The sequence below is a fragment of the Ammospiza caudacuta genome, chromosome 3 (genome assembly GCF_027887145.1).
Source record: "Ammospiza caudacuta isolate bAmmCau1 chromosome 3, bAmmCau1.pri, whole genome shotgun sequence".
NCBI classification, from domain to species: Eukaryota; Metazoa; Chordata; class Aves; order Passeriformes; family Passerellidae; genus Ammospiza; species Ammospiza caudacuta.
In genome coordinates this window covers 66,533,584-66,547,695 of record NC_080595.1, presented here as the reverse complement: position 1 = coordinate 66,547,695, position 14,112 = coordinate 66,533,584, and the positions used below count along the sequence as shown (strand labels likewise).

The 14,112-nt window shown below is 36.6% G+C and overlaps 1 protein-coding gene across 23 annotated transcripts in view; it reads right to left on the bottom strand.

The window, feature by feature from the left end:
* TRDN (triadin) overlaps positions 1–14,112 on the bottom strand; it is a 223,406-nt gene that overhangs the window by 64,735 nt on the left and 144,559 nt on the right. For 12 of the 23 annotated variants that reach the window (XM_058801368.1, XM_058801382.1, XM_058801370.1 and 9 more), the window contains 5 exons: positions 9,465–9,512; positions 6,800–6,823; positions 5,153–5,203; positions 4,588–4,638; positions 3,047–3,115 (listed from right to left, as the gene is read on the bottom strand). In XM_058801368.1, the coding sequence (XP_058657351.1) occupies positions 3,047–3,115; positions 4,588–4,638; positions 5,153–5,203; positions 6,800–6,823; positions 9,465–9,512 (243 nt within the window). The remainder of the gene's footprint in view (positions 1–3,046; positions 3,116–4,587; positions 4,639–5,152; positions 5,204–6,799; positions 6,824–9,464; positions 9,513–14,112) is intronic. The other 11 variants (XM_058801376.1, XM_058801378.1, XM_058801383.1 and 8 more) reach the window with 4 other exon arrangements.

Sequence of the window (14,112 nt, the reverse complement as noted above, 5' to 3'; positions counted from 1 at the left end):
ACTAATGTTTAAATATTCTTTTTTTCAAGCAACAGTTGCTTGACATCCTAAGTGTATTTATCAGGGAAATTAGGGGAAAATAGTTTTTTCCAAAGTGAAGAAATAATTTGATAGGCTTTTGAGTGTATGCTATTTGAGTGAGAGAACATCACAGCCTGCAGAATGCTAAATAGACTCAACTGCATTCCATCTGACAGGATATAGCACCTAAGCATATAGAAAAAACCCATGCCATTTATTCCAAATGAAAGTAAACTAAATCTTCAGCAAAACAGAAAAAGCTAAAAGAAGATTCTTTAAAAAATAATTTTAACTCTGAACATCCTCCTGGCTACCATGGTACCAGGAAGTGATCCCACTTATCCATCTGGATTTAAGTGTGAGTTGTAACAGAAAAAAACAGCTTTGGTTTCTCCACCAGCTTCAGCCCCCACTTCCAGGGTGGCTAAAGCTGGTAGAGAAACCACATTGCACAGGGATAGGTTATGAAATTAGGAGCCTGATCTTCACAGCAGCAGGTGGATTCTTCTTCAGGGGACTGAGAGAAAACTTCCAGTGTGAAGCCTGAAACCCTTTGAAATTGCCTCTATATTGAATATATGAAAAGGCTTGAGGGAACAGCTGCCTCACTCTGGGCACACTGGTGATCTCAGTGATCAGCAGCCACCCTTGCAGCCACAGCACAAATCTTTGGCCTTGTGGGTTTTGTGCCACATACCCATGGTGGGTTTTGTTGCCATCCATGTAGCAGATCTCCCTTAGATTTCCTATAATATGTAGCTCCTAAAGAAGGTTCAGCACTTTTGAGCCTTACAACTTTTGGATGCAACTCTCAGTGCAGGACACGTTACCTGCTGCACCAAGTTCCCCACCCTCTGAGCCGAGGATACTGAGATCACCAGTTCTGCTTTTCTTCCAGGGAGCAGGTTTTCATTTTCAGAAGTTTAAACATGTACTTACTGAGGACTTATCAAACTTCTGCTCTGAAATGACCACTTTATTGCTGATCCCAGCAGGGGAAAAACATAAAGCTGGCTTAAAGTCAGCTTTCACCATAATGCTTTCCTCCCACATTCTACTCCGGGGGTGAAGCTGGGTCAGGTTAGGAAGATGGTATAGAATGGTGAAGCAGCAGCAGTGTGTGATATCCTCAGGATAACGATATAGTTCTCATGCAAATGACAATGGCAGATAAATAAATAGAAATAGACAGAAATGTGAACTGCTACTGTTCATGATATAACTCCATTTTTAAGGGGAAAAAAATATTACAAGTTAAGAAAAAAAAAATGCCACAGGCAAGATAATATTTCATGTTACATTTGCTTTAAAGGAAGTGTAAGTATTGCATAGCAAGTACAAATCAGCTCATTTGTTTCTTTAATGACAGTATACTATAATATATATGGCATGAAAGAAATGCACACTATTGAATTATTTCCCCTATCAATCTGTGTATGAAAATAAATAGGTTTATTATCCACACATAGCTGACATAAGGAAATATTCAAAGATATCCCAAAACATGTCAAAAGCAAGGAAGAAGAAAAAAGGGTATTTGTTTGGAAAATAAATCACAGAACACAGGGTGAGAAGGAATTTTTGTTATCTATACAGGATAGATGCTGTCAATAACTCAGCACAATGCAAATATCTTAGAAAAAACCAACAAAGAGTTGTATATTAAATATTACAAACTTTTAGTGCCACTGTTACACCCTCTGAATGAATGAACTTCTACTCTGTTATCTGGTTAACATACCTACCAAAAACCATGTGGCAAATTATAACTTAGAGTTTCATTGGCCTCAAGTTATTTGAATATGCTTATGTCAACAGAAAATCAGTTTCTATATTTGTGAGTATAAATAGGCTTCTTTACTCTTTACTGCAGGGAAGAGCTGAAAAGCTAGTTATAAATTCAGACAGAGTCCTGAGGTGTCCTGTATCACTAAGAAGTGGAAAATGTACTATTCCACTGTTCTCTTTAACTACTCTCAATAAAATTGGGCTCCAGGACTGAAGACATTTTATTCACCTCATAAAATAGATAAAGCAACTTTGTAGGGTTATGATCTATAAAGTATCCCAGCAACAACTCCAAATTCAGGGATTTAATTTTCCTCTTTCTGCTTTAAATAAAACCACTATGCTTCAGTTTATGAAATATAGCCTGCTTTAGGATAAGATTTTTGGTCTGGACATCATCTGTGTTCATTCAAACTTAGCCCATCCTTCAAAGGGAATGAGGTGTGATGATAGTTCCTTTATTGCATAAGGTGCCAGACACACATTAATCACCACGAGTATTTAACACTTCACCTAGAAGTGTTCCTTTACTTTGTTTACATGAATAGTAACAAAATTCCAAGATACATAAATAGGAAGTATATGCAGTCTTAAAAATCCTTCATTTCCTGTGTCCTTTGATATATTTTTATTTTCCAGAAAGATCCACTTTAAGAAAAAAATTGTAAAACACCAAGTCCCAAAGGGTAAAAAAATGTCCCCAGTGACCTGGTCAATAACATTTATAGAGGCCCACTCATGAGGCTTGAAGAGGTGGTGGAGAGGGGAAGGAATGACAAGCAAATAGGCTTTGATTAATTTATGAACCACAGTTTGGGCAGATATGATTACTGAAATGGGGAACAAATAATGTGAAATATAGGTTTATGCAGTAGAGTGATCCGTAATGCAATAAGAAAATACACAACTAAGAAAGGCACCAAGGTTTCTAGAAGTTTCTCCCCACAGCTTTATAAGTTGTCCCTATAGTCTTTGATGTTGATATATTTTCAACTGAGCTCTACAGCTCACTAATCAGCATCCTTGTTTTTAGGCACAGGCACAGAATTTTGCCAGTTTGATGCCTATTATGGGAAACAGTGATGGCTGCATCAGCAAGAGCTCTCAGCATCTGAAGGACAGGCTCAGCTGGGCTGGATATCAGTGCTACTGCAGGGGGTCAGGAGCCTGTGATGTCTTTGCAGATACATTCAGCAGCAAGTTTTCAGCTGTATTGACATTTAAAAGAAATTCCTACCTGCTCTTTTCTGAAGGCTGGGCGGAGAAAATCTTGCCTCCTTTGTCACGTTAGAAGGACCTGTAATGACTAATTACTAATAACTTAGTAATTGAAGTTGCTGATAAGTTAAACAGGAGCATAGGAGACAAAAAAGCAGTGATGCGGCCACTCTCAACAAAGGACACACTATGGAAAATTTTTCAGTGCTGGCAAACCACTATCCATTTGCTCTAAAGAAACTCTTATCAAAGAGAAAAGAGTTTTGGGTCTTCTCTCTTTTTTTTTCTCCTCTCCCCGCCTCGCTGTAATCCTTTGAAAGGAGCAGCAGGCTGAATACACATGCTCCATGCAGGGATAGAGGGGGAAGGGTTGTCACTCAAGTGCTTCTTTAAATTTTCCATCACAACACCATCAGGCAGACACAGATTATAGGCAGTCTTTGGGGAGGGCCATAGGACTCCATAGAGTTTGGATATACAGTTCTGGTGCAGGTAACTAAGCCTGTTTAAATGGAGCATGTGTACATCAGGAGTAGAACACGCACAAATTAACAATATATGCACCAAGAGAATTTGCGGATTGCCATAATTTAATTCAAATTTTTGAACAAGGAATTAACTGAATGAACGTAGCTTCTAGGATTTTGAAAATATATCTAGCAATAAATTATTCCTCCTTTCCTGTATATGTTTTTGTCATCTTTTTGCTTGAATTGATCTCCTTCAGTTCCTTCTTTGAAATCACATGCAATGACTATAGCTTGAAATAGCTATAGATTAAAGTCTATATATTGCAGACCATATCTATCTATATATAGTTATAGGCTTATAATAGTTAGAGACTATAACTTAAAATAAATATTAACTCAACTAAAAATATGGTAAATCTTTTTATTCTGAAGATGTCAAATAAGACTTATCCCTAAGTAACTGCTTCCAAATAAAGTTACTTCTAGAAAGGAGGGAAGATATAAAATGTGTAAAAACCACCCAATAAAACAGTTGATGAAAGGAAATTTAACTGCATTAACCATCTACTCTGATCAAATTGCCAAAAAAAAAAAAAGATAAGGAATACAAGAAAGATTCAGACCAGCTCTCATGTTGCAGATGGTTGACTGGAAGAAGCTCTGGGGTTTTAGCTGTAACTTTTACAGAGTATAGAAGGCATGTTTCCCACTCATGTGCTCATAAATCTTACTTTCTTCTTACTTAGTTCACACATTTGTGATTCAGTTCAGAATTTCTTAACTGGCCCCTATTAAAGACTTAGCATTGTTCAGACCTTCTTTACAAGGTACTTAACTATTACACAGAGTTATTAATGATATTGATTTAATTAATTTTGAGAACTCTGAATTTTAATTGTCTTGATATATTCTATTTATATTCCCCCCACTTTTTTAATGCTGTAGATACTATAGAATATTTTAACTAATTAAATTATGATTGGTTAAGATTTATAATGAGAAAGACTGCTAATGATTGTTTAAAAAATTAGCATCTTCATTCTACTTTGTGTGGTTTTAGCACAGCCTATATTTTATTATGTGTTCTTACCTTTTTCTTTTAAAGATGTAGGATTCTTCCTTTCCTTTACTTTAGCATGTTCTGTAAAAAAAAATGTATTAATTTTCAAGCTAGAGTGTTAAATGGTTAACATCAAATGCCGCTAGGATAATGATTGATTGAATAATCAGCGGTTTCTAACTGACACAAGATATCAATTAAATGTATTAATTAAGTGTAGCACAAAATTAATATTCATCAGTTTTAACATGCTCACAAAGTGAAACCACAAATTTTCTTAAATTTGAAGAAAGAATGAAGATCACTCAAAACTTATTTCACTTTGCAGCTCATAATAACTGTTAACAAATGTTCCTAAATTCTGGGTTTAGCCTACTAAATTTTTTTCATAACTAGTGTAAACAGTGCACTCTTTGCACTTCTAATTCAGGTAATGCCAATTAAGTTTCATAGTAAATTTACTGAAATAGTATAATGGTTATAAATTCCTTACAAAACCATATTTTAAAAACTGAAATGGCAATGCATTCCAAGGCTTTTTTGTTTTGGATGCACATAGATCTTAGTTATATACAAATTCATCTTGCCATGTTACCTTTATTTTTCGTGGCAGCTGGAGATTTCAATTCTTTATCTTTTCCAGGATCTGTAAAAGAATTAGTCACACCAATAAAGTGAATAAAATTCACCAGGTATCATTCAGAAAGTTCAGTTCCACAAAATGTGTTTTATTGATCAACTATTATAGATTTAATAATAAAATTTGCAAACTTCAGCTTAGTATGAGACGAGGACAGTGCTCTTTTCAGTGCTCGTAACCAGAAAGGTCAAAACTGATGCTTTGTCAAATTTGTCTCATTGGAGCTGACTGGGATTGCCCATTTTTGCTGAGCAAGGCCAAGGGTCTTCTTTTTATAAAAAGATCGGAGACTTGGATTTTGACTTCCTGCATTTAAAGTAATGTAACTGATGGTTAAACTGTTTTATATATGTCATCTGAGAAATTCTGATAGGTGGTTTCTGGGAAAACTAAAAATACTAGGTTCTCCACCACATATGAAACAAAAATTCCTTCTATTGAAACACTCAGCAGCAATTCAGCGCCAGGATATATTAAACAAAACAGTTAGAAGACCTTCTTGTTTTCTACACATAGGATAAGAAGTCAAGACTCTTGATGAGGAGGAGTTTGTGTTTAGGAGGTGGAGGTTGTGTTTAGTAGACAGATATGAAAATTGTATAAGCTACAGTAGGTAGTTTTAGTGGAAATTGTTTACTGCCTTAATGACACACAGTTCACAAATTGTCTCTTTTATTATAAAAGCATAGACTGTGTAGCAGTCTAAATAGCAATTTATCATGATATCAATAAAGCTTCTTGTTCATGGCTTAATATTTGTCTCTGACTAAGACAAACTGAGGTGCTGGGGAATCTGAATTGAAGGAATCCATAAATAATAAGTTTTTATTTATGGTAGAAATAACCATCAAGTGGAAAAACCTAATTTGCTGTTAACATTGAAAGACCTCATCTGTTGGGACTGATGTCAAGAGATAAATTTTTCATTATTTTTCTCCTTCTACATTGTGTTTCTAAAAAGGAAATACTAGATACTTCCATACAACGTAATATTTAAAAGAGAAGACTTGGGAAAGAAATCTGTTGAACAAGGTCAAAAATGCAATTTTAGTGAAATAAAGTTGTCTCTTCTATTCCTCATTACACTTCAGACTGACTGCTTCAGAAACTACTCCTGCTCTCCTGCTTTGACCTTCATGTTTTGTGCTCACCAATTTATTATTCAGTCCCTTATTTTCAGAATGAAAAAATACACAATTTACTGCAGATATCTGTAGCCATATTTGGCAGACATATTCAGAAATATTCATAGTCCTAATAAAAAAATAATTCCAATTTTTAAATATTAAGTTAATCACAGAAGACTCTGCAAAGAGAAATAAAATTCAGTGGAAAGACTGAAAAATATTTTCTTCTATGCTTGTGCATAATGAAAAATTCCCACAAAGTTTCATGTTCAGTGCAATAGTGTCTGCAAAAAAAAGAAGACAGCTGAAGACAGAGCTCCAGCCAAAATAAGTAATTTAAAGCATAACATAAAGGCTCTACTTTCAGAAGCCCATCAGTGAGAAATTAAAGCTGTTGTACAGCTCCATTATTAAGAGCACAGTTACACAAACTCTTGTGGAAGATGTTAATTTCATAAGTGAAACTATAGCTTACTTCCTTGTTTCATCTTTGGTTTATCTGGAGAAAGAGAGGGGAAAGAAAAGTGAAAAGAAAAAGAAAAAGGAAATGTTAGAATACATGTTCATATGGGAAATTTTTAAAAATATAATCAACCAATGAAAATGTATTTAAATGCGTGTTGACCCTAAGTGCTTTAATATATCTTGAACCTCCACTGTGTCTTGACAGAATATGTGAATAAAGGTCATGATTCCCACCTATTGCCTTTCATACATGCGCAAAGAACATGACACCCCCTAGTCTGATATGATCTTTTTTAACTGATGGCAAGTCTCATTTCTTAGTTCTATTGGATACCACCAGAAAAAAAACCAAAAAAAACCAACCCTTTTTATCATCTCTTTTAAATATTAATTCTCAGTAGCAGGCATTAACTTGCTGGAAACCATCTGATATTGGTCATGACATTTTTCAAACAAATAGATCAAAGAATTAAAGTTAAGTGGCTTCTTGCTCATCTTCTACCAGTTAAAATATTACCTGTAGTTTGGCTTTAAAACTAACAGAGGACCATTGAACTGAGATGTTGCTACAAACTTTCAGCCCATTTCCAGATGTGGGAGTTTGAGGTCAAAGTTGCGATAATCACTAAAACCTTTTTTTGGAACAATGAAGTTATGTCCTGGTTGCCAAGTACATCCAGCCTACAACACTCCAGATTTTCCTGCAAGTCTTACACTCTTTTTTGTAGATTGCAAGTCCCAATTTTGACCAGGACTGAATCCCTCTACTTTCTGATGTGTTTTCTGATGCAAATTCTTTGAATAATAACAGTACATAGTAATATTAAAAAAGCATGCAGAAAAGTTTTTTGGTTTTTTTTTTTGGCTTGTTTGTCTTTGGGTGATCAATGTGTTGGCAGGAGCTCCATACATATAAGGTTCAGAAATGAGAAGCAGAGGGAATTGCTGTGTAAAAGTGTTTGTGCTCGCTTCTGTGCATCAGAGGAACCGAGCTGCTGCCAGCACTGGGAAGTTGTTGCAGTGGGGTGGAAGTAGCTGCAGAAATAGTTGTGACAGACATTATATTTTGCTCTTATTTCTTTGACTTGGAGACACCAGATAGTGCTGGCATGGGGAGACAGCGCTGCTGCTGCTGACTGCTGTCATGGGAAACAGTTTGCCCCCCTTTTGAGTTCCTTGGGTATCACAACCCGTGTTTTAGAAAACCCTGCTCCATGCCAGCCATGTGTATCTATAGCTTGTACTGTTTAGTCTGTGCTCTTTATGGCACAGTTAAAATGTTTGGCAGAAAAAATCCCAGCTAGTGGTGGTACATTGTAGAAAGGATAAATCTTACAGCAGCCGCACACCTCATTGCTGCCTGAGACAGACAAAAAGAGGGGAAGAAGCATAGATATCTGAAGAAGGTCTTGTGTGGCAATGGAAAATTATGTGAAGATACCCAGCCTAACAATGCCTGAAATCTAGGCCAAGGCCCACCTAATTATAACATTTTCCATGACAACTACCAAGCAGCTGACAGCTGCTGCAGGGTGTCTGTGCTGGCTTGAGTAATTCTGAGTAAAGCTAAAGCTGAGCAACTGAAGAAAAGGAAGGGATAATAGCTCAACTGACCAAAGCTACACCAGTAAACAAGTTTTACACCTTATATTAATGGTTACTGGCAAGTTCATCATCAGGGCTCTAGCTGCCAATTTGAGCATGACGAAGTATAAAAATCACCTCAATCACATAAAGGAAGCCTGAGCTGATGAGCTGATAAGCTTTGGGGATTTAGACATACTTTTTATTACTTTGCTTCTTACCATACTAACCTAAAAAAGAATGGATTGCGTTTAACAAGTGTACAAGAAGCAAGTATGCAGGATATAATGCTGAAGGTAATAATAACAAAAATAAATAATAGAAATGTAAATAATAGGAAAAGACACATCTTCAGATGGTTTAAGGTATCAATCCTTCTCTTTTTGGGTTCACTTGAGTTGGTGGCTTGAGTTTTGTTTTGGCCTTTGTGTAGACCATTCCTTGGTATTCCTGCTGTTGTTGGCTTGGGACACTGGATACAGACTTTGTGCCCCTCTGAACTATGTGCCATCCACACCTGGTACTTGCAGCCTTTCTTCTGGTGTTCCCACTCAGACATTCCCACTCATGCCTTATCCATACCAATCCTAAGATTTTTGTGAAAAATTTCTGCAAGGTCTGGTCTCAAAAGTTTTTGAGATTCTCTGCAGGGGACCTTTGTGACTCTTCATGGGGCTGATGTTTCATCTGGAACAAGAAGGGTGGCTCAGCTGACTTCGGAGAGCCTCTGCCATCTTGCATCATTGAAAGTTACTCTCTCAGACTGAGTAGCAAAGGCTGATCCCTGTCCAAGCTACAGGGGCAGGAAGATCTTGCAAGATCAGTGGGACACTAAGTGCCAGCACAGAACCTTTCATCTGAAGTGGGCAGCCATCTGAAGCTTTTGGCTGGGGTGGTAGTTTTGTGGGACAAAGCCAGTTTTATAATGGAAATTCCCTGTTGCTCTGACAAATGCAGCAGAACTCTGAAAAAATACTGGTGAACCAATGGATTTAAAGGTTGCTGTCATCCAGCTCTGAATCTGAGGTTACTGTTTCTGTGCCATTGTGTTTTAAGAGAGATAACGCCAACAAGTTTTGTTTTCTTTTTACCTTGCACTGCTGCCTTAGTTGCTTTTCCTTCTTTTTTCTCAAGTCCTGCTGCAAATAAAAGATACATTTTAAGTAAGATTTCTAATCAGAGCTGTTGCTACATCAGACAAAGCTCTTCTTAAATGCTTACGCATTATTTTGTGTCAAAGTATTTCAAAGATTTCCAATCATGAGATTCCCCCCAACGATATGAGCACATAATAGATATTTCTTATTTGTCTGAAAGAAGAGTGATTGTTTTTTAATTTTTTTTCCGAAAATAGTAGGTCTGATCAAGCAGAAGTTGTGGCTGCCCAGTGCAGGGGGCTTGGAACTAGATGGTCTTTAAGGTTGCTTCCAACCCAAACCATGACACGATTCTGTGATGTCAGGTGAAATAGGGGCGAAACTGCAGCACATATTTTGTAACAGAGAGGAGATCAAAGCACCTCCACCCCCAAGCAAGCATGGCTTTCTGTTTGCACCAGCAGAAACCTCCACTCTGCACCTCTGACACAGCAAAACATTGCCCCATATTCTCAGCTTTAAGCACGTGGTTGGATTCAGTGAAGGTGGCAGGCCACAGATGGGCTGTATGTTATAGCATCTGACTTGATCCTTCTGAATACTGAGATTTCTCTGGGCAAGCAAGAAGTGTGAACCAGACCACTTGTGCAGCAGCGCTGCTTAACCTTTACTGACACCAGGGGAAGCAGCTATAACAGCGCAGGTCAGGATGCATGGACATATCCAAATGCTTATTCACAAGCTTGGCAAGCACAGTTTTTAAATTCATTTACATATCTTGGGAGATGGGATATTAAGGATGAAACTATCTAAGAAAAGGTGGTGCAAGAAGAGGTACCGTTAGATTTTGTTCACAGAAATATGGGTATTTTTCATAGTTTCTGACAATTTACACTGCAGGTTTGGTGATATACAAGATTATATCTTTAGGACAACCTATATATTTCTCATTTCATTTAGTTATTTGGGGTTAAATATTGTAAATCTATAAATATACATGTTTAGCTCTAAATGGCACTTCCAATACTTCATTTCTGTGAAACTACGCTTATTTAGCCATAATTTATAACTATTATGCGAAATAAAAAACCTTGCTTTAATTTAAAAGGCAATCTTCCTACAATGGTTGAGACAAAAAATGTAGCATTAAGAAAATAAGATTCACTGTCATTGTTTGAAAGTACTCTAAAGAACAAACAATCAGCATAAGTGTCAGGATGTAAAATGGACAGTGAAAATTAAGTTACATGTGATGAGTATAGAAAATGTCTGCAGCTTTGGGGTCATGAGCACATATAACAACCTCTCAATTTGTTATGTCACCCTGTCATTTTATTAGAACCAATCACAGCTGAAAATTAAAAGTCTGGCTTTTAGAGTCAAAGTAAATTCTGAGGGTCATGTTCTGTTATCACCATTTATGCTGGGAAAGGCAGGGAATTCAAAGGACCTATGAAGTGCCTCCATGTGTGCTCACTGCTTCCCTGCTGCCTGGACTGCAAGTCTGGCCCCAGGGGAGCCACCAGGACATCCTTTCAAGAGCATTCTGGAGCTGCTGGGCATGATGGCTCATGCAGATCAGCTCAGTTAATAAGCTATGGCCTGTCTTCAATGTCTGCTGGTGGGCTGGGGGCCAAAGGAATGATCCTCTGATCCCAGATTCCCTGACCCTGAGATTCAGTGAAAAGTCAGGTATCGATAGATGAACTGTTTCATCTTGAGTGGGATGAACCCACTCACAGGCATCAAATATTCCCTTGTGATGTGAGCAGGTGTTTGTGAGCAAGCTCCATGTAAACAGTGCAATATTGCACTTCTGCACCTTGGTTACCTCAGGGAACTCATTTTATTAAAGCTAATCTTCCATTTTCCTGAAAATAAAATCTAGGTTTAAAATATGTCTGACTCAATACTCAAGAAAAAGGGGAGTATTCCATTTCTATCCAAGTACCTAATTTTTAATTGTTGCTATTATCATCCATAGTACCTGGGCCTTGATCAGCAGTATTACTTATACTAACCATGAACTAGACTCTGACAAGCCAAGATGAATCTAAAGAGTGAGCCCTGCCTTTGAGTAAATCAATATCACAGTGCCTCTAAAATTCTTACTGAAATGGTCAGTATCTTGAAGAATAAGCCTATTTGAATATGGAAAGAAACATATGAAAAGGGACATGAGAAACATGTCCCATACTCATTTCAAAATATATTTTTATCATTAAAACTGCAAAAGCAGCTATGACAAGAGTTCAATGAGCTATTGAGAACTGTTGTTTTCTTCAAAGCATTTTTATCCTTTTTAGCTGGAATGAAACAGTTTTGGTTTGTAAAACTTCTGTAAATTTTTTCACCTGCTCACATCACATCATTTTAATGGAATAAAAGTATTTTTTTTTCTGGATACTGAACTGCATGCAACTTTCTGAGAAAATCAGGTGTTTAGTCATCAAATGAAAGTGGTGACGGTAGACCACGAGTGTGGTGATCATGAAGGAACCATCCATCCTTGAGAAACATCAAGGCTGCTCTAACAACTAGTTATAGATATATTAACAGTATTCTGGTTAGCCATGCATTCAGTAAGGCAACACCACTTGCATGAGTGAGTGAGTGCTTGTAAAAGGAGAATTTGCTCAGACAGAACAGAGCTCCAGTAACTTTTGGGAACTGCCAAGTAACATCATCTAGACATGGCGGAGCAGTATCTAGGATGACAAACAGGACATTCTGTTATTCCCTTTGCTTTTTCAGAAGAGGGCAAGAGCTACTTTTGTGATGCTGAGAGGTCTTTTGTCATCAAGGTAAGAGTTGTCACTTTGAAGCCCATCCATGTAGAGTCAGTGTTTGGAATAAGATTCAGAAGGTCTGGTTTTCTTTGTTTCTATCAAAACAGAGACAAGTTTTCTGAGTAGGTCAAGATGCCATCCCTTCCACTGGGCATTTTTAAAGTTCTTGTCACTTCTGAATGGCAGCCTGAAAGATTATCTCTTTGTGAAAAAATGATTCTGTTCCAACTATTCTCTATTTGAAAAGCTGATCATTTAGCCATATGACTTAGGTAATGATTGTTGTAATGCATTATGATTTTCTCCTCTGTAGAATGGCAGACATTAAAAAAATCATGAAATACAACCCCCCCATCCCAAACCAAACCCACAAAAACTCCTGCATGAAAAAACACAAAATAAAATGAAGGTAAAATCAGGAATTCATCAGGGATCTATATTTTCAGTAAAACATAGTTTCAAAAAATAGATTAAATAGAGTAATACTCCCACATATATTTTGTCATTTCTCAGCAAAATTCTTGACAATTTGGCACAATATAGATCAAATGGGAAATTTGCTTTATAATTGTTTCTCTGATTAAATCATAAGCTCTTAGGAAACAAATGAGAGACAATTCAGCAAATATTGTTTTATGCTGAGAGTGGCCAGGAGAGCAATTCATCAGTCAAATATTTGTACAGTCTCAATAGTTGTAGGCTATAATCAAATTTGTCAGAATATTTTTATCCCAAAAGAGACAGGTTGCATAACTAGCATCCACATCAAAAATATGCATTCTAAAATGTCACTGATTTTAAAGCTATTTTGAGATATTTGCTCAGTGTGATGGAAGACTGAAAGAAATCATTCCCACTGGAAACAAAAAACATTTCACTCACTGAACCCCGAGGCCAGAGGCTCCTCATTGTGGCATCACAAAAATCAAGAAATCATTAACCTAAGAAGTGTATGTTATGGTTTAGGAACTGTTCTGTTACATGGAGAAATAAAAAAAAATCATGCTATAGTAGCTTGTGAAAAAATGCAAGAAATGTCCATGTGAGTTTGATAGTTCATAAAAGGTAAAAGTCGATGGGAATGGCCCAGAACTGCTTTTATGCCAGCAGATTAATTTTGTTTAATTAAAAAAGAAGAGAATTTCATCAAAAGCCTGGCTTTTTTTTCAGAACAGAATTGTTTGCTTTCCAAGAATATGCTTTAAAAAATTTACATTTGCCAAAACCTACTGAATATTGAAAACTACATTGTGTCCAGAGAGCTGCTAAGTCTCTAAGGACTAACAGCAGAAAAATGAGAAACAAACAAAGAAATAGCAACCATGTAGAACAAAGAAATATCAATTTGATATCTATGACTTCCTTCAGACTTAAAGAAAGGTTCAACACGACTAAATGATTACAATTAAACACTACCAGAATTTGTCTGCATCACAAAATAATATAGAAGAAAATAACAGCATTCCTTTGTGATTCATACTAAGTAGCAGAAGGAACAGCTGTAACATTTTCATATAAATATGATTTTCCCCCTGGAGTACAGGCTGTGTTTGAGTTTCAAAATTAGCAACATAAAGTTAAATTTAGATGACGTCCTAACAAGAAATTTTTAAGAAATCAACAATTTCCCCAGAGCTAAAATCAGCTCATTTTTATTTAATGCAGAATAAAACAAAGTTGTCTTAGACAACTTAGACACTGGGGAACAATTTCAGGTTCAGTATTAGGTTGATCCTATGGTAAAACTAAGACGGCTGAGGCCAACACTTCCAGTTGTGAGACTGTTCTTTTGACAACAGAAATAACAGAATTATTCCTATATTATATGATGGAAACCTACTGTTCCTACTGTC